This window comes from Pristis pectinata, chromosome 17, assembly GCF_009764475.1.
Source record: "Pristis pectinata isolate sPriPec2 chromosome 17, sPriPec2.1.pri, whole genome shotgun sequence".
NCBI lineage: Eukaryota > Metazoa > Chordata > Chondrichthyes > Rhinopristiformes > Pristidae > Pristis > Pristis pectinata.
Window position 1 is genome coordinate 12,575,408 of NC_067421.1, and position 23,622 is coordinate 12,599,029.

At 38.8% G+C, this 23,622-nt stretch overlaps 1 protein-coding gene across 1 annotated transcript in view; it reads left to right on the forward strand.

Moving 5' to 3' along the window:
- LOC127579322 (citron Rho-interacting kinase-like) overlaps positions 1–23,622 on the forward strand; it is a 196,458-nt gene that overhangs the window by 102,086 nt on the left and 70,750 nt on the right. The window contains 11 exon segments of the mRNA XM_052032041.1: positions 719–814; positions 1,223–1,339; positions 2,306–2,415; positions 5,916–6,090; positions 7,074–7,271; positions 8,192–8,245; positions 12,543–12,740; positions 13,175–13,368; positions 15,977–16,112; positions 21,983–22,087; positions 22,733–22,873. Of these exon segments, the coding sequence (XP_051888001.1) occupies positions 719–814; positions 1,223–1,339; positions 2,306–2,415; positions 5,916–6,090; positions 7,074–7,271; positions 8,192–8,245; positions 12,543–12,740; positions 13,175–13,368; positions 15,977–16,112; positions 21,983–22,087; positions 22,733–22,873 (1,524 nt within the window).

The following is a 23,622-nucleotide window of genomic DNA, read 5'->3' on the forward strand; positions in this document are numbered from 1 at the left end:
TGTTGTGAAACCTAGTCTGTGTGAAACTAGTAAAGGTAAATTTAGAAAAAGATAAAATAAAGGTGTTTTGTTATGAACAAGATAATTAATATTCCCAACTACTTGTGCATTTAGGTTCCTAGAGTTAACCTGAGGCATAGTCTGCCTAGTAGTGGAGTTATTTGGAGCTCTAAATATGAAGCACATTCCTAAATGGGGAAAAAAAAGAGGCATTAAGATGAATATGTGCGGGAATAAATGGCAAGTGATCACCATGACACATGTAAAAGTCCTAGTTCTAAATGAACCTTATTGATGCCAGTGTTCCCACAGAGAAAAGCAGCATCCTGTTCTTTAATCCAATGCAGTGGGACACATTGTGATTAACTACAGGAATTCATTTTTGTTATCCTCTATTGAGTGGATAAATCTGGCTCACACTGAAGTTGGCAACCTGAAACTGTATTCTGCATGAAGATTCAGAGAACATTTTGTCTGCGGAGATTAAAGTCGTCACTGCTTAGTTTTGATACTACATGCAGAATACAAAACAGATTTCTTCTGTGTAAGGTTTGATGGATTATGCTTGTTAGCACAAAGAACTGGGTAATAGCTGAGTTTTAGTTCCACAAAGATCCTGAAATGGATATACCTGACGACAGATGTGAGCTTATGAAGAAATATATTAATTTTTATTTATTATGCCATTTGCTTTATTCTACTTTCCTTTCTAATCCAGGAGTTGGAGGAGAGTTGGTGTGAGGCCCAAGCAACAGCACAACGTATGGAAACCAACCTTCGGCAGAAAGAACAACTCTATGAGGACAAAATGAAGGTAAAAATAAATAAGAGAGATTTTGATTCTCTAGCAATTGCTGTAAATTGCATTGGACTGTTCTCTTGTGCAGGGATTAGGCTGAAGTAATCATCAGACCTGGTTAGAATGAAGTTGTGCATGAGTGGTAATTGTTCTATAATCTCTCCTAGTTATCCTTAACATCTTTCTCTGGCTTTCACTCAGTATACTAATCTTAAACATATAGCAAGTACATGAATTGAAAACTGCCACTAATGTGTTTGCTTATTAATTTAAATGAATAAACTAATGGATGTAATGAAAATGGTGGACAAAGGAATTTGTTGAATAGTAGACAATATCTAAACTTTTCTCCCCAACTCCTCAACAATATTGTTTTCAGAAAGCAACCCACCTTCTGTTCTTATTTGATTTGTTCTTTCTAAGGTTATGGAAGCACAAGTGAAGATGGGCATTGCAACTAAGGAATCATTAGAAGATTGTCGCCTCAGGCATGAGGAAGATATACGTAAAAAGTGCAAATTGATCGATGATCAGAAAGCGGTATGTGAGAAATTAACTTTTAAGGAGGGCACAGTTGGACTGAAATGCATAGTTCTGATTGAAAACAGTAATCATGAACTTGGTGTGAAAATTGATTTTACAATGACCCGTGCATTATGGCCATTTTGGTTATGGAAATTTGCCCTTACGGAATTCACAAGTCACTACCTAAAGAGTTGAGATATGGAATAAAACTTGTTCTCAAAGAACTTATGTGGGAAGAAAAGTAAATAAATCAACACATTTTTTTAAATTTGCATTTCCTGCTTCATGTGCAGCTGATGCGGCTTTACATTACGGAAAATCATGGTACAGATAGTTTTCTAGGAATGCAGTGCCCCCACCTCCCCCAACCTAACACAAGGGTGACCAGAATTTTATAAAGATTCTGTTTCAGAATCAGATTTATTATCACTGACATATGATGTGAAAGTTGTTATTTTCTGGCAGCAGTACAGTGCAAAAGCACAAAAATTTATAAATTACAAAAATAAATAAATAGTGCAAAAAAAAGGAATAATGAGGTAGTGTTCATGGATCATTCAGAAATCTGATGGCTGAGGGGAAGAAGCTGTTCCTGAATCGTTGAATGTGGGTCTTCAGGCTCCTGTACCTCCTACCCAATGGTAGTAATGAGAACAGGGTATGTCCTGGATGGTGAAGGTCCTTAAATGAAGGATGCTGCCTTCTTGAGGCACTGCCTCTTGAAGATGTCCTCGATGGTGGGGAGGGTTGTGCCCATGATGGAGATGACTGAGTCTATAACCCTCTGCAGCCTCTTGCGATCCTGTGCATTGGAGCCTCCATACCAGGCTGTGATGCAACCAGTCAGAGTGCTTTACAAGAAGTCTGGGACTCTAACGATAGGCTGCTTTTTCTCATTTGGGGTCTTGGTCTGATCTCTGGTGCTTTGATTTTTTTTGTCTGTATTTCTTTTAATCTGTTGTAATGACCTTTATATTACAGACGATAAATGCCATGGATTCCCAAATTAAGTCTCTGGAACAGAGGGTAGCAGAGCTCTCTGAAGCAAACAAACTTGCAGCAAACAGCAGCATCTTTACTCAGAGAAGCATGTGAGTGTTGGACTGCAGAATTGTGTCAAAATCTATCCATTAAATACATGAATGTAGAGTTGATTGGATTGGCAACTGTCAAACTTGATTCACCTATCTAACTTCCTGACACATTGTTCTTTTATAAGTACTGTCTCCTAAAAACCATACATAGGGTAACTTCTAATCCATGTATATGGTTAAACCTACCAGGAAAATTGAGGAATGAGCATATGATGAAGAAGATTTATAGTAGTGTAAACAAAGGGCAAAGGAAGATAAATAAGAGAAATGTATTTGTTAGGTGAGAGGGACTAGAACCTTTAGCTTTCACCACCTGAATTCAAATCTGGTCTAAATCAAGGTGATGAGCTTCACTTGAGTAAGAATCTTGTATGGAATGAGCTTAGGTTGCCCTCAACCCAATATTTAGTAACCATGGAAGTAGCTAATGCTTGTAGCTCTAATGGTTAAAAAAAATGGGCAGAATCATTGTGTATGATTGCTAAGTAACCTGTTGAAATCACAGAAAATATTGTGATGATATGGTGACTACTTTAATTAACATCTGAAATGGACCTAATTGAAAATGGGCAACATTGCAAAAAGTACTGCCAAAAGCACAGGAATCCAAAGCTGCAACAGAAAACATTTGACGTTTAGATGCTTTCGTGCAGTGAACAGACTACTGACCGACAACGACAACCCACTAAAAATTCCCAATTTCACAGGAATTATAATGTGATCATTGGCGAAAATGAGAATAGTGTCAGACTAGTGCATTAGATTAACTTTTCTGAAGTTGTAACTAGGTAAGACACTGGGTCATTCTGCTTAATAGTTCTTTATCTAATATATTGCTTGTTTCTGTTGGTACGAGAAATTTGCTACCACTACCACAACAATTTGCATCATTGTCTTCATCATGATAAGATGATGATAGGAACTTAACATAGAGGTGTAATGAAAATAGAAATTTAATAAAGAAAAGAAAATGATGTAAATACTCAGCAGGTGAGGCAACATCACTGTAGAGGAAACAGATTTAAAGTCAATGAGCTTTCAACAGAACTGGAAAACGTTTGCAATAAGTCATGGTTCTGGTGAGCTGTGGAAGTATGTGATTTTTGTAATTGATATCAGTCATTCTGAGACTTCCTAATACTTCCCTCTAGATTTTCGTCTTCACTGACTTTATCTCTCCTTAAAATCTTTTCATGGCATCCAGTCTCATCATTTGTCAACCACTCATAGTTTCTGCCTTCTTCCGGATGTCAATGGCAGGCCTTCCCCGATAAATTTATAATTTCAGACTGTTCTTGCCCATGGATTGTACCTCTTCCTATCTCAACTACCTTTTTACCTCCCTTGTCTTGCCACCTAAATTCACAATAATCCAGTGCCTTGTAAAACTTTAAGTTTTCAGTTCCTTGACCTAGCCATTGCTATTTCACCGTTGACATCCAATGCACATACACCTCCATTCCTCACCAAGATGACACAAGGAACCTTGCTTTTACCTTGAGAAACCAAACTAAGCCCTGTCCACCACCACCCACCTCAAGCTGGCTGAACTTTCCCAATGAACAACTTTTGCTTGGACTCCTTTCACTTCCTATAAACTAAAGATATTGTCATGGGAACCCATGTAACCTTAGGTACCTATTGTCCCTTTGTTCCCTCAGTTTTTCCACCTCCATTTCAGTGGATAGGCCAGCAACTGATATCCACTATATACCCATTTTCTCCTATCCCACATCCATTCTACTCTCCCAGATTCTCTGTCGTATCTGGTCTGACAATGTTACCTTTCAATATCAGTACTTCCGATGCACTTTTCTCCAGTTAAGGATCTCTCATGGCCATAGTTGACAGGATCCTTATCTGTATCTCTTCCACTTTCTCGAACTTCTACTGTCACCCTTTTCCCCTCCCAGAGCAACAACAGGGTTCCTGACATGGTGCCCCTCTACTCCACATTTAATAAATCATGTTCTTCTCTCTCTAGCAGCTGAAAGATTATGTCATCACTTACACACTTTTACCTCCTTCCCCTTTCAGCATCCTGAAAGGGCCATTTCCTCTGCAACATTCCAGTACATCGCTCAATCACCAGTAACAATCCCCCCTTCCTGTGGTACCTGCTTATTCAACTATAGAAAATGTAACACCTGCCCTTTTGTTTTTAATCTTCTCCCTTTCCAGTTCAGTTTCCAAACTTGCTTTCCACCTAACTCTTGACTTTCCTGTACTTTTTAAAATTTAGTAGACTCGCTGTACTTTTCAAAATGTGGTATTTATAGCTCACTGAGTGATCTTCTCCACACTAGGAAACCAAACAAAGATTGAGGGATCACTTTGTGGAATATTTTCATTCAGTCTGCAAAGGTGTGAATCTAATCTTCTGGTTGCTTATTACTTTAATTTTTCTGTTCCTGATCTGATCTCTGTCCTGTCTCTTGCACTGTTCCAATGAAGTTCAATGAAGTTAGAGGAACTGGATCTTGCATTTCTCCTATGCACCCTTCCAGAGTTGACAATGAGTTCAACAATTTCAGAAAATATCTCTGATATTTCAATTTGTAGCTTTTCTAGATCCAATTTTCATTTCTGTTCTTGTACCTTGCCTTGCACTGTAATCCTTTCTGCTTTCAGCATTTTGCGATACATTATTTATTTTATTTCTTTCCTTCCCTCTTTTTGAAGACGTGGCATCTCTCTTTCAATTCAGATGAAAGGCTTTCGATGCAAAACATTAAATGTATCTCTCCTCTGAGATGTAACCTGCTGACTATTAATAGCATTTTTTTGTTAAAGTATATCTTTTAATGGAAGTTAGTAGCATGACAAAAAAAGAAGGGAATAAGGATGGGCTGCAAAGGAGTAGAGTGATGCACTTGCAGGTATATTTTAAGGAGGGAGTTCAAGGATTAGGAATGAAACAGCTAAAGATTGTTCTAACAGTGACCGGATGGGGAGTTGTTATGGGAGATGAAGTTAAAGGTCTGCACCATTTGATGGGACATATGTAGTGAAGTGTTATTGTGGAATAGCAAGCGAAAGGATTTATGGGCAAGTATTTTGAATTTTCAACATGTTGAGTCAATTGCCAGCCATTGTGGTCTAATGAGGTTGGTGTGACAGCGGAACTGAGTTCATATGCTACAATATACACGGAGCAGAGTTTTGGACAAGTTAAGGTTAATGAAAAGTGGACGATAGGGAGTCATTGTTATGAATGGTGCAGTTTGAAGATGATAGAGATGGGTGTTGGTCCCACTTGTGATTTGCCAAAAAACAATATTTGTTTTAAGGCAGCCAAACTTTACAATAGGAGAACATAAAGCAAATCACCGTGATGTGGAATTGTGCCAAATAATTAAACAAAATGAGGGTTGGTTAATTCATAAGCAAATCTTCTGAATGGTACTCTCTTGGGCAACCATTGCCATTTGGCCTGAATAACTGCCTTGTGCAATGTTGAGTGCAGCCATAAATGTAACATCTACATTTCACGGCAGGAAAGCACAGGAAGAAATGATTGCGGAACTCAGACAGCAGAAGTTTTACTTGGAGACACAGGCGGGGAAGCTGGATGCTCACAACCAAAAACTGGAGGAACAAATGGATAAAATCAACCAGGATGAACAAAGCAGCAAAAACAGGGTCCTAGAGCTTGAGACTAAACTCAGGGAGGTGAGAACATTAAAATGATGATAAGTAGGAAGTCAAATGTAAAATTTGTTTATTCTACCTGAATGTACACATGAACAACCGGTGTTGCTTCTGTTATTCCCACTCCACCCCCAGGGTCTTTGCCCTGCCCCCATTTCTGATGTCAATGTTATCCTTGGCTTAGCTCCATCATTGAAAACATAGCATCAGTTCCTCATGTATGCCCAGAAAGTTCAACTTTGCCTCACCATCATCTCTTCAGAATCAGATTTATTATCAAGTACAGTGCAAAGTTCACCCCCTCTACTGTTTTTAAATTGTTAGACTGCTTGTCCAGTGTCTCTTTTTTAAGAAAAAAATCCTGCAATTAAATTTTGAGAAGACTGAAGCCACTGTCAAATTAAAAATTCTCATCAAAGTATTCAATCGTTTTAACTCTACCAAATATTGTAATCTCCTGCAACCCTCTAAGCGCACTTTATCAATCCTGAATATTGAGCATTCCTGATTTTAATTGCTTCATCATTGATAGAGTTTGCTTTGGCCCATCAGCTTTGGAATTCACTCCCTAAATCTCTCCATCTCTCTTTCGTATATTTGTTAGAACACAATTTTGTCCAAGAATGCCATAATAACTCCTCATCTGGCTCAGTGTAAAGTTTGTTTGATGACACTCCTGTGACATTCTTTGGGCATTCTACAATGTTAAAGGCACTGCATGAATACAATTTATTGTCACTAGTAGTGTAGAATAACAAGTCTGTGAATTGTTTAGTAATAGTGATAGTGATTTTGGAAACTGACACTACCTTCATGCAAAACTATCAATTTCTATAAGCCTTAACCAGTTCAAAGAAAAAGTGTATGAAAATTTGAAACATAATATGCCACCTGGTAGTGATATAAATTCAACTTATTTGACCTTGAAGTACAAATGCAGTAAGATTGAAATAAATGCAGCAAAATTTGCTTTATAAAAATTATTTCTTTCATGCATTCTATAGGCCAGTCTGGAGCATGAGCAACAGAAACTGGAGCTGAAGAAACAAGGGAATGAGTTGCAGCTGGCTCTGCAGGAGAAGGAGGCTCAGATTAGAAGTCTGCAAAGTACAAAAACTGCACTGGAAAACCAACTGCAAATGGCCAAGGCAGAGTTGGAGGAGACCACAACCGAGGCAGAGGAAGAGATTCAATCCCTGAGGGTTAGTGACACTATCTTGCCTTGTCTAAATGCACATTTCGTTTTGGAAGACATTTTGGACAATGCTTTTTGGGTTCTCAGCTGCGTAGTGGGAGGACAAAAATAATTTGCCATCATTTGTGAAGTAACCAAGGAAACAATCAATTTCTGAGCAAATTATTTGCAGACTGCTGTGGGCACGACATGTTATGAAGTGCATATTATCAAGAGATGCCTTTAGAAGTACACAATGTCTGAAATTATCACCTGCATTTGAGGGAGATTTTGACTAAATTGCTGCTTTGTCCTAAAAATAGATTGAGAACCCTGCACTTTTGCATGAAACAGTCATCCTTTTTACCTCTGTTTTATGCTTTATCATTATGTGAACACTGCCTACAGACTAGTACCTCAATTATGTAGTCACTGGAGTGCAGCAACGTATCAGCTAGTTGGAGGGAAGGCTAAAATGTCTGCCTCCATCCAGTGTATTTAATGCATAAACGTAGGTAACAGTGGAAAGACAGACTTTTAAATGCATAAATGTTTTGCTTGAACATGTATACATTATGGTCTCGTTATCCATGGATCCACATGCTCATGAGGTCAGTCATGTATTACTGGGAGAGTGGACCCAGAACACCAGTGGCCAGGAACATGGGTGAGGGTGCGGCCGAAGCACTTGTACATTTCAGCTTGTTTTGACCAACTTAAAACTTACACAGTAGTTCAACTCCTCCATAGATATCATTGCAACCTTTGTATCATTGCCAACATGCTTATCCACATTTTCTTGTTATCCATGGAAAGTCAATGCCTCTACCCTTGCAAATAATGAGGATTTAGTGTAGTTATTTCAGTAAATATATTTGAAAACTTTGCCTACAGTATCTGCTTTTTGTACCTTGTGATTTTTTTTTTCTTCTGTCTCTCTTTCCTCAGGCACACCGTGATGAAATTCACAACAAGTTTGAAACCCTTCGAGAAAGTTGCACAGTATGTACTGAGGTCATGAAACAATTAACTTTGATGAAAGCATTTAGGTTACAAACTATTGATATTATTTTGCTGAATTTTTGGATGAATCTTTAAGGCTGACTATCCCAGAGAATGGAATAGATAAATATTTAGTTGATCCAACTACGTGCTTTCTTAAATGCCACTCTTTATTGTGTAAACCCTCCACTTCTCTCAACAGTCATCCTCAAGTCATTAGAGTCTATTTAACAGTTGCTTTTCTTGTTTTAGAAAGGACCCTTCCAGCCTGCTGGCTAGATGTGGTCCAGGCTTCATTCAGAACTGGGTCTTGGATATCCAGAGGCAAGAAAAGTTTCAAAGCAGATACGTAATGTTCTTGTAAAGTGGGAAAGTGTAGAATTATTCACTAAAGCAGAAAGAATAAAAATCTTTTTTTTAAGAAGGTAAGCTAGTAAATGTTAGTATTCAGAAGAATTTGAGTATCTTTGTACTCTGAACACAGAATGTTACCTTACAGACTCCTCAACACAAATCCTGGGTACATCCTGTCCCACTGGCAGAATAAACCCACCAAAGGTAGCAGTGATATACAGGAGGGAGAGAGTACCTCTGGGAGTCCTCAATATTAAATTCAAATCCTGTAAAGTCACATGGCATCAGATCAAATGTATGCAAGGAAACTTCCTCCTGATTACCACCTCAGTTGATGAATCAGTGTTCATCCATTTGAAACAGCATTGGGGGAACACTAAGATTGTACTCTTGGTGGGAGACTTCACCATGAGTAGGTAACACCACTTCTGACAGAGTGGGCCAAGTCCTGAAGGACATGGCTGAACCAACATGAGGGATAAAATCACTTTATCTCATCTTCACCAAGCTAGATTGATTGTATGTCTAGGTTTACTGATTGCCCATTGTAGATACATTTGCCTATGAAAGCACTGGTGAAAGTCACCATCTGACACAACTTTTGTGGCTGGATACCAGCTTGCCTTTGGGTGAATGTTTCCTTCAAAATGCTGTGACCTAATTTAAAATAAGAAAAGTAAGTAGAGGTGGCAAAAATAAGGATAACTTTGTTATCAAAAACTTTTCAGATTTCTGGAGTCCATACTCAGCTTCTTCTGCCACTCTCTGTGTAAACATTGCAGATACACTGCTTACCAAAGATCAGGAGGCATGTTTGTCTCCTGATCTTTGGTAAACATTGTATCTCCCAGAAAAGTTGAATAATATCAGTAGCAGTTGATGGTCCAAATGTCTTTAATTCTCTATTCTGGATATCATCTAAACCTGTGACTTTGCTAGTCTTTGCGTTTTTGGTGGTATTTTACATTTCAGCTAATATATATTGGTCCTTGAAATTGAAATTGTTCTTTACTTGACATTGTGGTCACTACAGTCTCCTTTTGTGTTGTTTGTACTCGGAGCAAAAGCAAGCCTGCTCTGCCATTTAATGAGGTCATGGTTGATCTGATTGTAACCTCATCTCTGTATTCTTATCTAACCACAGTAACCATTCACCCCTTGCCTTTCAAATATCTATCTACCTCTGCCATGAAAATATTCAAAGTCTCTGCTTCAGCCAGATTTGAGGAAAGGAGTTCCAAAGACTCACTACCCTCTGAAAGGAAAGATTTTCACCTCATCTCTGCATTAAATGGGTGACCCCTTATCTTTAAATAGTGACCCCTAGTTCATAAAGTCATAGACTGGAAGCAGGCCCATCTGCACACCACATTTGTACCAACCATCTGCTATTTGTTCCTTTGCATCCCATTAAATCCCCATCTCCTCCATTCTCCTGCCGTCCATTTCCACCACGGGTAATTTATAGTAGCCAATTAACCTAACATCCAGCACATCTTTGGCATACTGGCGGAAACCCAAGCAGTCACAGGGAGAGCACGCAAACTCATGCAGACAGCACCCATGTCAGGATTGACCCCAGGTCTCTGGACTGTGAGGCTGCAGTGGTAACTGCTAGGCTATTGCACCACCCCCAAGATTCCAGATTCTTCCTGAAGAGGAAACGTCCTCACCACATCCACCATGTCAAAACTCCTCAGGATCACAGTGGCACAGCAGGTAGTGCTGCTGTTGCACAGCTCCTGTAATCCTGATCTTGTGTGCTGTCTATGTACTTGGAGTTTGCAAGTTGTCCCTGTGATTATGTCAGTTACCTCAGGGTGCAAGCACACTAGCGCCTCTACTTCCTCAGAAGACTAAGGAGATTTGGCATGTTCCCTTTGACTTTCAGCAATTTTTATAGATGCATCATGGAAAGTGCCCTATTCGGATGCATCTCAGCCTGGTATGGCAACTGCTCTGCCCAAGACTGCAAGAAATTGCAGAGAGTTGTGAACGCAGCTCAGTCCATCATGAAAACTAGCCTCCCCTCCATTGACTCTATGCTTCCCGCTGCCTCAGGAAAGCAGCCAACATAATCAAGGACCCCTCCCACACCGGTCATTTTCCTTTCTCCCTCCCATTGGGCAGAAGGTACAAAAGCTTGAGAACACGTGCCACCGGGCTCAAGGACAGCTTCTATCCTGCTGTTATAAGACTCTTGCACACTAAAGATGATCTCTCAATCTACCTCGGCATGTCCCTTCCATTTTATTTGTCTACCTACACTGCCCTTTCTCTGTAACTGTAACACTGTATTCTGCATTCTGTTTTTTGCTTTACCTTTTGCGCTACCTCAATGGACTTGTGTATGGAATGATCTGCCTGGACGGCATGCAAACAAAGCTTTTCACTGTGTCTCGATACATGTGACAATGATAAACCAATTACCACTGGTTCACGACCATGCCAGAGAAATGTTGGTTGGCATGTTAATTAGCTCCTTTAAAGAGGCGGTGGTGGCAGGAGAAGTGAGGGAATTACATAGAACAGAACACCACAAGAACACACCCTTTGGCCCATGATGTCGCACCAGACACAATACTGAATTAAACTAAATCTCTTCTGCCTGTACCTGATCCATATCCCTCCATTCCCTGCATATTCATTAGTTTATCTGACAGCCTCTTAAATGCCACTATTGTATGTGCATCCACCACTACCTCTGGCAACCCGTTCCAGGCACCCACCACTCTCTGTGTAACAAAAAAAACCCTTGCCCTGCACATCTCCTTTAAACTTCCCCCTCTCACCTTAAATGCATGATCTCTAGTACTTGACATTTGTACCTGGGAGAAAGATTCTGACTGTCTACCCTATCTATGCCTCTCATAATTTTATAAACTTCTATTCCCTCAGCCTTCCATTGCTCCACAGAAAACAACCCAAGTTTTTCCAACTTTTCCTTGTAGCTCATACCTCCTAATCTGGGCAGCATCCTGGTAAACCTCTTTTGCACTTGATGAGCACGTTAGAGAGAATAGGTTATTAGGAATTAAGTAGAGGAATGAGATGGATGGGAATGCTATAAGAACCAGCATAGACTCAATGGACAAATGACTTCCTTTGATCTCGTAAGGAAAAAATAGAAAAATAAAAGAGAACACAATCCCCTCTTGCCCTTGTATGCATCAGCTTAAGATGATAAAGCGTCTGAAGATGGTTGAGGACATAGTCCTGACCAGGGACTGAAATTATTGACTTCCAAAAACCACAGACTGTTTTTTCCTGAGCTTGCTGTTTCTGAGCCAATGATGTATTCCCTATCAAATTACCATTGACTTCAATTTTACTGCGATTTTGTAACTGGGTACTTGGTCAAATGCTTCCTTGATTTTAAAGTCATTCACTCTCGCCTCATTTCTTTTGTCTGAGATCTAAAGCTCTAATGAGGATTGAAGCTGACTTGCCCTGATGAAAACCAAATGGATATTGGCAGACAGATTATTGATGAGTAAATGCTATTTGTGGCACTGTTAATGATACCTTCCATTGCCTTGATGACTGAGAGCAGACTGGTGGGATAGTAATTAACTGAAATGGGTTAGTTCAGCTTTTTGTGGATAGGACATATCTGCACAGTTATAACAGTACTCCAAGACCAGCTGTATCTTGCATGACCAGGATGTAGTCAAGACCTATTACCTTTTTGTATTCTGTGTGCTCAGGCTTTTCTTGAAATCATGTAGGGAGAATTGAATTGTCTGAAGACTGGCTATGTCAATGGCAGGGGCCTTAAAATGGAGCTGAGATGGATCATCTGCTTGGCACCTCTGGCTGAAATTTCTTGCAAAGGCTTCAGCAGTGGCTTTGCAGTCACAGGTTGTCATTGAGAGTATATGTATAGGTACTGCATGCAACAAACAACAGATTTGGACTTTGTGTTCCTGTTGTCTTTGGACAGGTTATCTCTGACCTGGAGGAGCAGTTAAACCAGCTGAGTCAGGAAAATGCAGAGCTCAATAGCCAAAACTACTACCTGACCAAGCAGGTAGAAGAATTATCATGCATTGGAGATGAACGAGCCCAGCTTCGTCAGGAAATGGGGAGAATGCGCCAGGAACTATCTGACCAAGAGCTTCAGCTTAGTAACCAAAAACAGGTTAGTACAATCATGTCAATGAACAGTTGGCCTCAAAGTGGCCTTAAAATCATCTAATTGTTCAATGTCCACTGAAAGCTTTTTTTTTACAGTTTATAAATATATATATTTGAAATAATGTCAGTAATATATTTCAAACCCCAGTCCCTGAGCTCTTCTGCACAAGTGTTTAGGATCTCTTGGCAATGATATCGACCAACTGGAGACATCTATGAGGCTGAACGATTAATCATTTCCATGCCAATCAATCTAGTTTTACTTGGTGATTTATTAACAGAACAACCAACTATCATTGAAGAGTGACATTTTAGTGGATGATATCTTGAAATTTGGTGGTGTAGAATAATTTCGAACTCTGCGTTTCCTTTACTTACCTGTAGCCTCATTTGGGCAGAGAACTTAATCATGACTTTTGTAAATTGTTCCAATTTCAGACAATAGAGACATTAAAGACAACTTGCTCAATGCTGGAAGAGCAGGTGATGGACCTAGAGACACTGAACGATGAACTCCTAGAAAAAGAACGCCAATGGGAAAACTGGAGATCAGAATTTGAAGAAGAGAAAGCTCAACTTGAGCGGCGGATCCAAGAAATGAAGAGACTACTAGACATAGAAAAGCAGAACAGGTACTGCACTGCAGGAAAAAAATGTTGACTAATAGTACAGGTTATTGAGTGACTGAGTATTAAAGTGGGAAGTGAATATGTGGGCACTGTACCAAGGAACCAGTACTATATTGATATCAACTAATACATTAGATGCTGCGATAATTATCAACCATCAGAACCACGTTAAGTTACAGTAAACAAATGGGATTCATGTCACATAATATTATTTAGGGGTGACAATGGAGATCAGATTGCCATCTACCCTGACGAGACCTATCAGACAAGCCGAACAAATAGTAAGGTGTCATTTACAGTACTACCAGGTGGCACTTATCTGCTCACCAACACTCGCTTTGAGTTCCACTCAGTTCCAGGCAGCATTGTAACCTTAGGCCAAACATGGGAAAGAAGAAATGCACTCTCGAGGAGAGAATGAAAGACTGAGACATCCATGTAGAGTTTCATAGGGAAAACTCTCCACTGACTTGTGGCATACCTGGTACAAATGAAGATGCTTATAGTGTTTGGATGCAAACCATCTCCAGTCCAGGACTTTGTTGCAGGAGTTTCTCAGTGTAATGTCCTGGGTCCAATCAGCTTAATCAATGACCTTCCCTCCATCATAAGACCAGAAGTGTAATGTTCACTGATAATTACGTGTTTAATTCATGCACCACTGTTCATGTAGTGGAGCAGTTTCTGACCACGTTTGGGTTTGAGCTGAAGATTGACAATTAACAATCATGTTATGCAAATACCAGGGACTAACCACCTCCAATGAGAGAGTCCAACCAGCAGCTCCTGACTTTCAAGATCATTCCCATCACCAAATCCACCATCATTTTGGGGGTCACCATTGATGACAAACTTAATTAGATGAGCCATGGTAATCTTGACTACAAGGGTAGTTCAGGAGTTAAGTATTGTTTTGTGTGACTTGCAACCTGATTTGCCCTAAAGCTTTTTCATGACCTGCAAAGCAAGTGATGAGTGTGATGAATATTTTCCACTTACCTGCATGAGGTAGAGCTCCAGCAATATGTTACAACTTCACTCTTCTGAAGCCAAACATCCTGCATGAAAGGCACATCACCAGAATCCAACACATTCACTTACCTGTGGTGTACTGGGCTGCAGTTTGTACCATCTGCATAATGCATTGTAGGAATTTGCCAAGTCTTCTTCAGCTGTAGCTTTCAAATCTATGACTTCTACCAGCTAGAAAAATAAGCGCAGCAGATACAGTGGAACATCATCACCTGCTCTTTCTTTTAACTTTCATATCGCCCTGACTTGGAAATATATCATTGTTCCTTCATAGGCATCAACTAAGAGTCTTTGCACTTCCTGCATAGCTTTACTCCAGGAATTGCTTTCTTAAAGGCAATTAGCAATTGACATCTGTAAATCTACAGTCTTTAACCCGGTATTGGGAGTACTTTTAAAACAATAATCATGAAAAAAAATATTAGAGACATGCAATAAAACCACAGTTATTCACTTAGGCCCCTTCCAAAGCCACACCCTCTGCTGCCACTAATGACAAAGGGCTTCAGGCCATGGGAGCACCACCCCTGCAGGTGTTCCTCCAAAGCTGCACACCACCCTGACATGAAAATATATTGCTGGGTCTAAACCTTGGAACTCCCTCCCCAAAAGCATTATGCAGACACCTTCACCAGAAAAATTGCAATGGTGCAAGAAGGTGGTTCACCACCGCCTTCTTAAGAGCAATTATTGATGGTCAATAAGTACTGGCCTTGTCAGCAACACCCAGATACTGAAAAACGAATTTAAAAACTGACGGCCTTGACAATGACATTTGAATCTCATGAATGAATCACCTGATTTTTTTTCAATTCAATAAATGCAAAAGCAGTCACTTACTATCATTATTTCCAAACCAAATTCTGTTAGCAATGTTAGAAATAGATTACATCGTGGCTAGTCGTGATTCATAAATAAATCTATGCTCGTGAGTCTTCTGTTGTGTTGAAGTTGTATAAAAGTCACGGTTACTATGACAGTTGCTATTGAATGCTGAAGTGGAGCTTTTGGAACTGAAAGCTTAAATTATTAAATACATTTATCCTCTAGGATCATAAAATTGCTATGACACAGAAGGATACCAGCTGTTCGTTAAAGCAATCCACTCAATCCCATGCCACTGATCTTTTCCCATTGTTTTGCCCCAAAACCAGCATCAAGTAGGTTCCAGACCCAGGAAGGCAGCAAGGAGTGGGTAGGATTAAAAACTTGAGTCTTGCCTGGTGAGCACGTGCTTCTGCCAGATGACCAGATAGGACAGAAGGGCTGGTGGGACAGTAAGCTCACAGACCCATCCTGCGGGCTGGGTCTGACCCATGAGCCATACATGTGCACAACAAGCCTCTATTGTCCCTTTGGTCTTTCTGACAAAATGTATCACTGTACTTTTAAACTTCAGCTGCCGTATGATGTGCATTCTGCTGGCCTTTTGATATCTCTTGCGGTCTATTACTATTCCCCTCATTATTTATAGCACCTTCATGTTTAGAGTTACCTGCAGATGTTTTAACTTTACTCTGCACACACATAAAAACAGCCACAACTCTTTTTAATGAATTATCTTTCCTTAATTTTACAGAATGCGTGCAGACCAGCGTGGCAATGAGTCCCGCCAGGCTGTGGAACTAGCTGTGAAGGAGCACAAATCTGAGATCCTATCGTTACAGCATTGTTTAAAGGAACAGAAACTGAAGGCAGAAAGCCTTTCTGATACGGTTAGTGTGTGCCAGAAAATTCCACTTCTGTTTACTTCAGAACTTGTAAAGCTTTGACTTGGAGGCTGGATTGCCATATTTGTTAAGGTCTGATTTTGAATAAAAGTACTTGTATCAAGACAGGGATAAGCACCACCATTGTTTGGAAGTGTTGAAAAAATGAAGGATTTGTGAAGAATCTTGGTTTTAATGTAGAGATAAAGAGAAGAAGCACAACGTATTGGATGATGTATTAGGTTTAAAAACAACACAATGTGAAGTTCAAAATAGCACTTAACCTTGATAAGTGCACTTAACCTAAAGATGTGAATGAGTGGGCAACAATCAGAGTACAGGCTTTTCCTTCTGTCCAGCTTAGAAGTTGTAGATGGATTCCTATTTCTCAGTCGTGGAACCACTATTCAAGGGATGGTGGTCTAGCGGGGAATAAAGAGTTTATGGAAAAGCGAAATGTCTCTTAGAATTGGCATTAGCCATAGAGAGGACATAGTTCCATTTGCGGGAAGGAGAGTAAAGAATATGCTATCAGGAGGTGGATTAAGGATAGACCCAGCAAGTGTCAGTGAATATCTAACCATCCCAGTCGTGACTATGAACCAGCATCCACAGATCACTAGGTTAGAGAATTCCAAAGATTCCCAGCCTCCCAGAGAAGGCATTCCTCCTTATCTCAGTCTTAAATAGGTGACCCCTTATTCTGAAACAATGCCTCCTAGGTCTAGATTTCCCCATCCTCAGGGCATTTACCACTTCAAGCACCTTCACAATCTTAAATATTGTAAAATGATCACCTTTCATAAACTCAATGTTTCCCCGTAAGACAAACCCTGCACCCCAGGAACCTTCACATTGCTTCCATGGGAAGTATTTCCTTAAATAAAGAGACCAAAACTCTATGCAGTACTCCAAGTCAAAGCTCTATTCCTTTTGCATTAACAGCCAACTCTGATTAAATGCTCGCTATATCCATACGTTAACTTTGTGTTTCTTGTTTGAGGACAACCAGAAAACATTGAACACCAGGATTCATTTGCCTCACAACATTTAAATTGTACTCTGCTTTTCTATTCATACTACCAAAGTAGATAACATCACATCTCCCTACATTTTATTCCATCTATCATCCTTGGCCCACTCAGTTAGCTTAACTACATCCCTTTTGCAGACTTTTTGCGTCCTCCTCAGAACTTACTTTTCCACCTTTCTTTGCATCATATGTAAACTTGATACAATATATTCAGTCCCTTTACCAAAATCATTAGCATTAATTGTAGATAGCTCAGGTGCAACACTTATGGCACCCTGCTAGTTATAGCAAGCAAACCTGAAAACAACCCATTTATTTTACTTTTTTTTTGTCAGTGATCAGTCCTCTATCCATGCTAATATATTACCCTCAATATCATGAGCCCTTGTGGAATAACTTTTCAATGTTATACCTCACCAAAAGTGTTTTAGAAATCTAAATACACCACATCTACTGGTTCCTGAAAATTCACTGTGCTAATTATGTCCTCAAAGAACTCTTACAAACGAAAATTATCAAATTTGATTTGCTCTTCGTAAAATCATGCTGACAGTGCCTAATTGTATTATGATTTTCAAAATGTTCTGCTGCTCTTTCTGTAATAATGGACGCCAGCATTTTCCCAATGACAGATGTTAGGCTAACTGGTCTATTGTTCCCTGCTTTCTCTCTCTCTCATTTCTTAATTAGTGGTTTTACATGTCTGGAAGATTGGGAAATCTGGGAAATTCTGAAAAATCACAGCAAATGCAATCATTACCTCTGCAGCCATTTGTTTTGGAATCCTAGGATGTGAGCTCTAATGTTCAGTGGATTTGTGAGCCTTCAGTTCCTTTATCTCTCATGATAATCATGTTAAGTCCTTCTCTCTATTTTACCTCCATATCTCTGACTACTTTTGAAAAGCTTTTAGTTCTATTTTAACTATAAATGCAGCATGTTTATTTATCTGCTCTGTCATTTACGTATTTCCCATTAGTAATTTGCCTGTTTCAGCTTCTATATTTACGAAAGAACATTTAATTTTGGTACTCTCTTCCCTCTTGTATGCCTGCAGAGTCATAGAGTCAGACAGATGCAGCGCAGATGTAGGCCCTTTGGTCTACCAAGTCCGTGACGACCATCAACCACCCATTTACACTAATCCTACACTAAATCCTACATCAATCCCACTTTTTATTCTGCCCACATTTTCATCAGCTCCTCTCAGATTCGATCACTCACCTACACGCCAGGGGCAATTTACAGTGGCCAATTAACCTACCAACCCATATATTTTTGGGATTGGGAGGAAACCGAAGTACCCGTAGGTCCCAGGGAAAATATGCAAACTCCACATAGACAGCACTCGAGTTCAGTTTTGAACCCAAATCTCTGGCTTTGTGAAGCAGCAGCTCTGCTAACTGTGCTCTTATGTTTGTTGTTACATATGTTGAATGTCTTACAAACTGTTATCATATTCCTTGCTTGTTTGATTTCAATTGATCTATTAATTTTTCATTTGCTGGTTTTTAAAATTCTCTCATTCTCAGGTCAACTGTTATGTTTTGTATGTTATATAGGAGGGAACTCTGAGCTCTAGGGAGCTCTCTTTTAATGGGAAAAGAGTCATGGGTAGTTTTAGAGAAAAAATATAGATAAATACAAAACATAGAATTGGTAGAACAATATAACAGAATTTTTAAAAAAATCACCAAGTACTTTATCAAAATTTTAGCTTAGGGATTGGCCAAGGCAGTGGCCACTGATTTATGGTGGAACTGTAATGTGGGTATCTATGTATGAATATTAAAAAAAATGCTTTGGATATCAGAAACCGCAAGCTGCTGGTGGTGATGGGAACAGTCTCTGATATTCTTTGTGCTTTTATTGAAACAGAAGCTGATTCAATGACTACTCAAGTACCACCTCTTTAGATATCAATTGCCAGAGTCTAATATTTAATCCAGGCTGCATTCATGTGCATTCCAAGAGGGCAACAGTAGCATAGCGGTTAGCGCGACACTATTACAGCGCCAGCGATCGGGGTTCGATTCCCGTCGCTGTCTGTAAGGAGTTTGTACGTTCTCCCGTGTCTGCGTGGGTTTTCTCCGGGTGTTCCGGTTTCCTCCCACATTGCAAAGATGTACGGGTAGGTTAATTTGGGTTTAAAATGGGCACTGCGGGCTTGTTGGGCCAGAAGGGCCTGTTACCACGCTGTAAATAAAATTTTAAAAATTTAATACTTTGGACAACATCAGAATAGTGGTGATTTAGGGAAATAATAAGTTAAAGTAAACCAAGAATTGTAGTGGACCTTTTTATTCCACCCCCTTTGCCATGGTTTTGTTTTTTCCTGAGAATTGCCAACTGTATGCAGATGCTAATAGTTGGAAGGCAAATTTATTTCCTTTGCTAATATTGCAAGAAGCTATCTTTGTATGCACTCCACAGAACTGCACCTTTGGTTGAAAATGTTGGGCTATTATTTCCAGCAATAACTTGAACTACAAGCATGAGAATCTCATTTCATCACAATAGAGAATGATACCTTGAATTAGGGTAAGGGAAGAAATTATCAACTGCATGAGGGTGTTTGAGTTTATGTATTCATCTGGTGCAAATCGAAGGATTCTGGAAGTTATCACAGAACTCGTGCAGAGGTGTTATTCCATCATATTGTGCAAGGTGTCACCCTGTTATGGAAAATAGGATTTCACAGTTGAAAGAATTAGAGCGAATCTGTCAAACTTCAGAACAGAAGCATCATCCTTTTACTGACTGGTTGCTGCAAAATGTTATGTTCTGTTTTGGTCTAAGAGCCCTCTGCAAACTTATTCTACATCCCTTGTAGAATTAAATTTGCACTTTTTATATAGAAGATTTGACAATGAAAGTGAATGCTGCACTTGTAATGGAACTTGTTACAAGTTATTTTAATTTCTCTACATTTGTAGTGTAGTATTTAGGATAATTATAAATGTTCTGCTAAATTTATCCCCTTTAGATGTTCTTCCTTTGTCGCATGTAACATCTGAAATAAATAGAGTTGGTAAGGAAACTGAACATTGCATCATGGTGCCCTTTGAAAGTAAATGATTAGTAGAAATTAGAACAAAAATTTATGAAATATATCATTCGATGGCAAATGATGTGGATTGGAAATATGTGAGACTGTTCAAACGACTATTCACCCTGCAGATATCTTATTTTTAAAGAATTAATAAGAATGAATGTAACGGGAAGAAACATTAAATACCATCATTAATACAGGCAGCAAAACTCCAATAATCCAGGACTTTTGGCACTTTGGTGCCAGACTGGCAGAGCTTCCAGACTATCAGATTTTATTTCCATTAATACCCCAACACATTTTTAATTCACTTTGTTTTAGTTGTTACACAATATAAATTTTCCACTGGGTCCTGGAAAGTTGAAAGGGAGTGCAGCAAACCTCACCTGATGAGCTAGATGCCTTACTATCAGGATTTCCAAATAGTCATATAGTGGATTGTCAGAGCTTTACTGTTTGTGGAATGTGTAGTACAGAAGCAGGATATTCATCCCAATTGGCCTATGGCAGTGTAAGTGCTTCAGTTGAGGAGATACACAGGCAAAAATAATATATAGCCTAATTTGTGCAATTCTTGGGTGATAATTCAGTCTTCCCTTATCATCCACTATCCAATGAAATTGGGTAGGTGATTGCAAGATGTGATCCAATACAACTGAATGATTTTTTTTTAAGGTGTGAGTTTTATTTCAAGTTTTTTTTTCCTACATAGTGAATTATTTGATAGTTACTGTGAAAATTGTACCTTGGCAAACAGCAACAGGAAGTTTCATATTTTGGTTATCGGATCCACTCAAACATCCAATTATAAAGCACTGTAATATAACTTAAAATATTTCTTATGCACAAAACCTGATGAGTAAAACCTGATGAGTAATTTATTGAGAATTAAAAATGTTTTGTTTCATTAAAACATTTCAGACTAGTATACGAAAATAAATAATTGTGAAAAGTGAAGGGAAAACAAAAAAGCAAATGGAATCCCTTCAAGAATTTAAATACATGCTTTGTTACTTAATGATAAACAGTTGCTTGTAAATTGCTATCTCACAGGGGAGCAAATGTCTAACAGATCACCAAATGAAATTATAAATCCAATATGCTTTTATAAATAATTGTTCAAAAGCAATTACTGTAAATGCTGTGTATCTGAAATATAAATGGAAAATGAAAGGTTAACAACCCAAAACATTAACTCTTCCTCTCTGCACAGGTCTCTGACCTGCTGAATATTTCTGTTTTTACTTCATCTTCACTGCTTGCTTTTGAATTTCTCTCAACCCCCAGAATACCTCTGGTGAATATCCATACCAGAGGAGACATGTCCTACAGTGGCTTTGAGCATTTTAATGACAGTTGCAGTCCTTAAGCAGCATGGCAGACAAATCTGTAAATGATACAGCAAAGATAAACAGCCAGTGCAATCCCGTATCATGGTAGCCTTACTGTGGAAGGACCCCTAATGACTTGGAACTATTTATTCTGTTAACCTAACATCTAATTAGTAGAGCTGTTAAATATAGGTGCTGCTATCATGTCCAAATTGACTATTGTGTTTCTCTATACAATAACAATAGCTTCATTTCAAAATACTACGATGGAAGTGTGGCATTTTAGGATACCACAAGGTCATGAAAAGAGCTTAATAAGTGGGATCTATTTGACACATTTTTAAAATGTTGTTTTGCTTACATTACAAGATTATTCATTTAATTGGATGTACTGTAAAAGTGCAACAGTATACCACTGTACAAAATATTTGTATCAGATTTTGTTTGTTTTCACTCACAGCTGAGTGACCTGGAAAAGAAGCACACTATGCTGGAGATGAATGCACGTGGCCTTCAGCAGAAACTGGAGACAGAGCGAGAGCTAAAGCACAGACTGATTGAAGAGGTGAAGAAAACTTGGAGATTATTCCTTGAAACATAAGCATTAAGTTAAATGCTTGTCAATGGATTAAAGATCAAATGAAATTTGATTATGTTCTTTTGTGAAAATTACCAAATTCTACATTAAAGCTAATGTCAGTAACAGTTATCATGAAACTCCTGGATTGTTAAAAATCCATCAGGTTAATTAAAACTTTTCGGGAAGGAAATCTGCCCAGTCTGGCCAACTTTCTCAATGTGGTTGAATACAGTGTGCTTAATTCTGGTCTCTGAAATGGCCTAACAAGCCACTCCATTCAAAGGGCAATGAATACTGGCCTTGTCAGCTATGCACATGTCCTGTGAACAGCTATTTTACAAAAAGAGAACCCAGAGCATGTATCAGCATTAACAATTCTGTGTTAAAAGTGATTATAAGTCATAAAGAACAAAGTGAGGAGCTCTGCTCCTGGAGAGGAATGCCCGGTGGTAATTTATTGCACACTCCTTAATTGAACAGAAATTTAGCACTTTAACAGTTTTGTCAGTTCTTTGTTCCTGGTGTTGTGTACACTGATGAGATTAATAACTGACTAACCTTATTCATTTGTTCTTTCTGTCTGCCTCTAAACTATGTTATCTGCATCTTGTGATTCTTCACCCAACTCAGCAAACAAAGCTGCAGCAGCAGTTGGACATGCACAAGACACACATCTTTCGTCTGACTCAAGGACTGCAGGAAGCCCTGGATCAGGCTGATCTATTAAAGACAGAGCAGAGTGATTTGGAGTATCAGATTGCAAACATGCAGGTGAGCAATAAATACTAAGGAAATCAGATCTAATTTTCATTTTACATGTAAACTTTGATAATCTGTCATCTTTGAGGCTTTAGTAGTGCAGGACCAGCAGATTTTCTGGACTCTTGGATGTTTCTCCTATTAATACCTCACAATTTTAGTTCACTTTTACTACATGTTTAATAAATTCTGAATTTTTCCAAGCATTCAGGCTTCCTTTGATCTAATACTATTTTTAACTTCTCATTATCACCATAGTTGGGCATGTTTGCTTTTTCCCTTAAAAGGAATATATATTTGTTTTAAATATTTATTAATTCTTCAAACTTTAGTCATTGATCACTTAATGTTATATCTTTTAATGTAGTTTCCTCAATATACTATAGCCAGCTCACACCTTATTCCTTTGTAGTTTGCATTGTTGAGATTAGGTCCCTAGTTTTGGATCAAGTTAGATCACTTAAAGAATCAATGTAAAATTTTCTTACAATTATTCATCCCGAAAATCTGCTTAACTACAAGAGCATCAATTAACCCCGTCCAATGGTACACGTGTAGATTTGGTTTCTCAATGTACTGATGTGGAGAACCATTTTGTATTTACGCCATCAATTCTTCCTCTCTTATTGCTAATTTGGTTTTACTTGTCTACATGTAGATTAAAGTCTGCATGATTACCGTATTATTTTTGTTATATGTGCTTCTAAGTTCCTCATTTATATTGTGTCCTATATTAGCACTACTATGAAGACAATTCACCT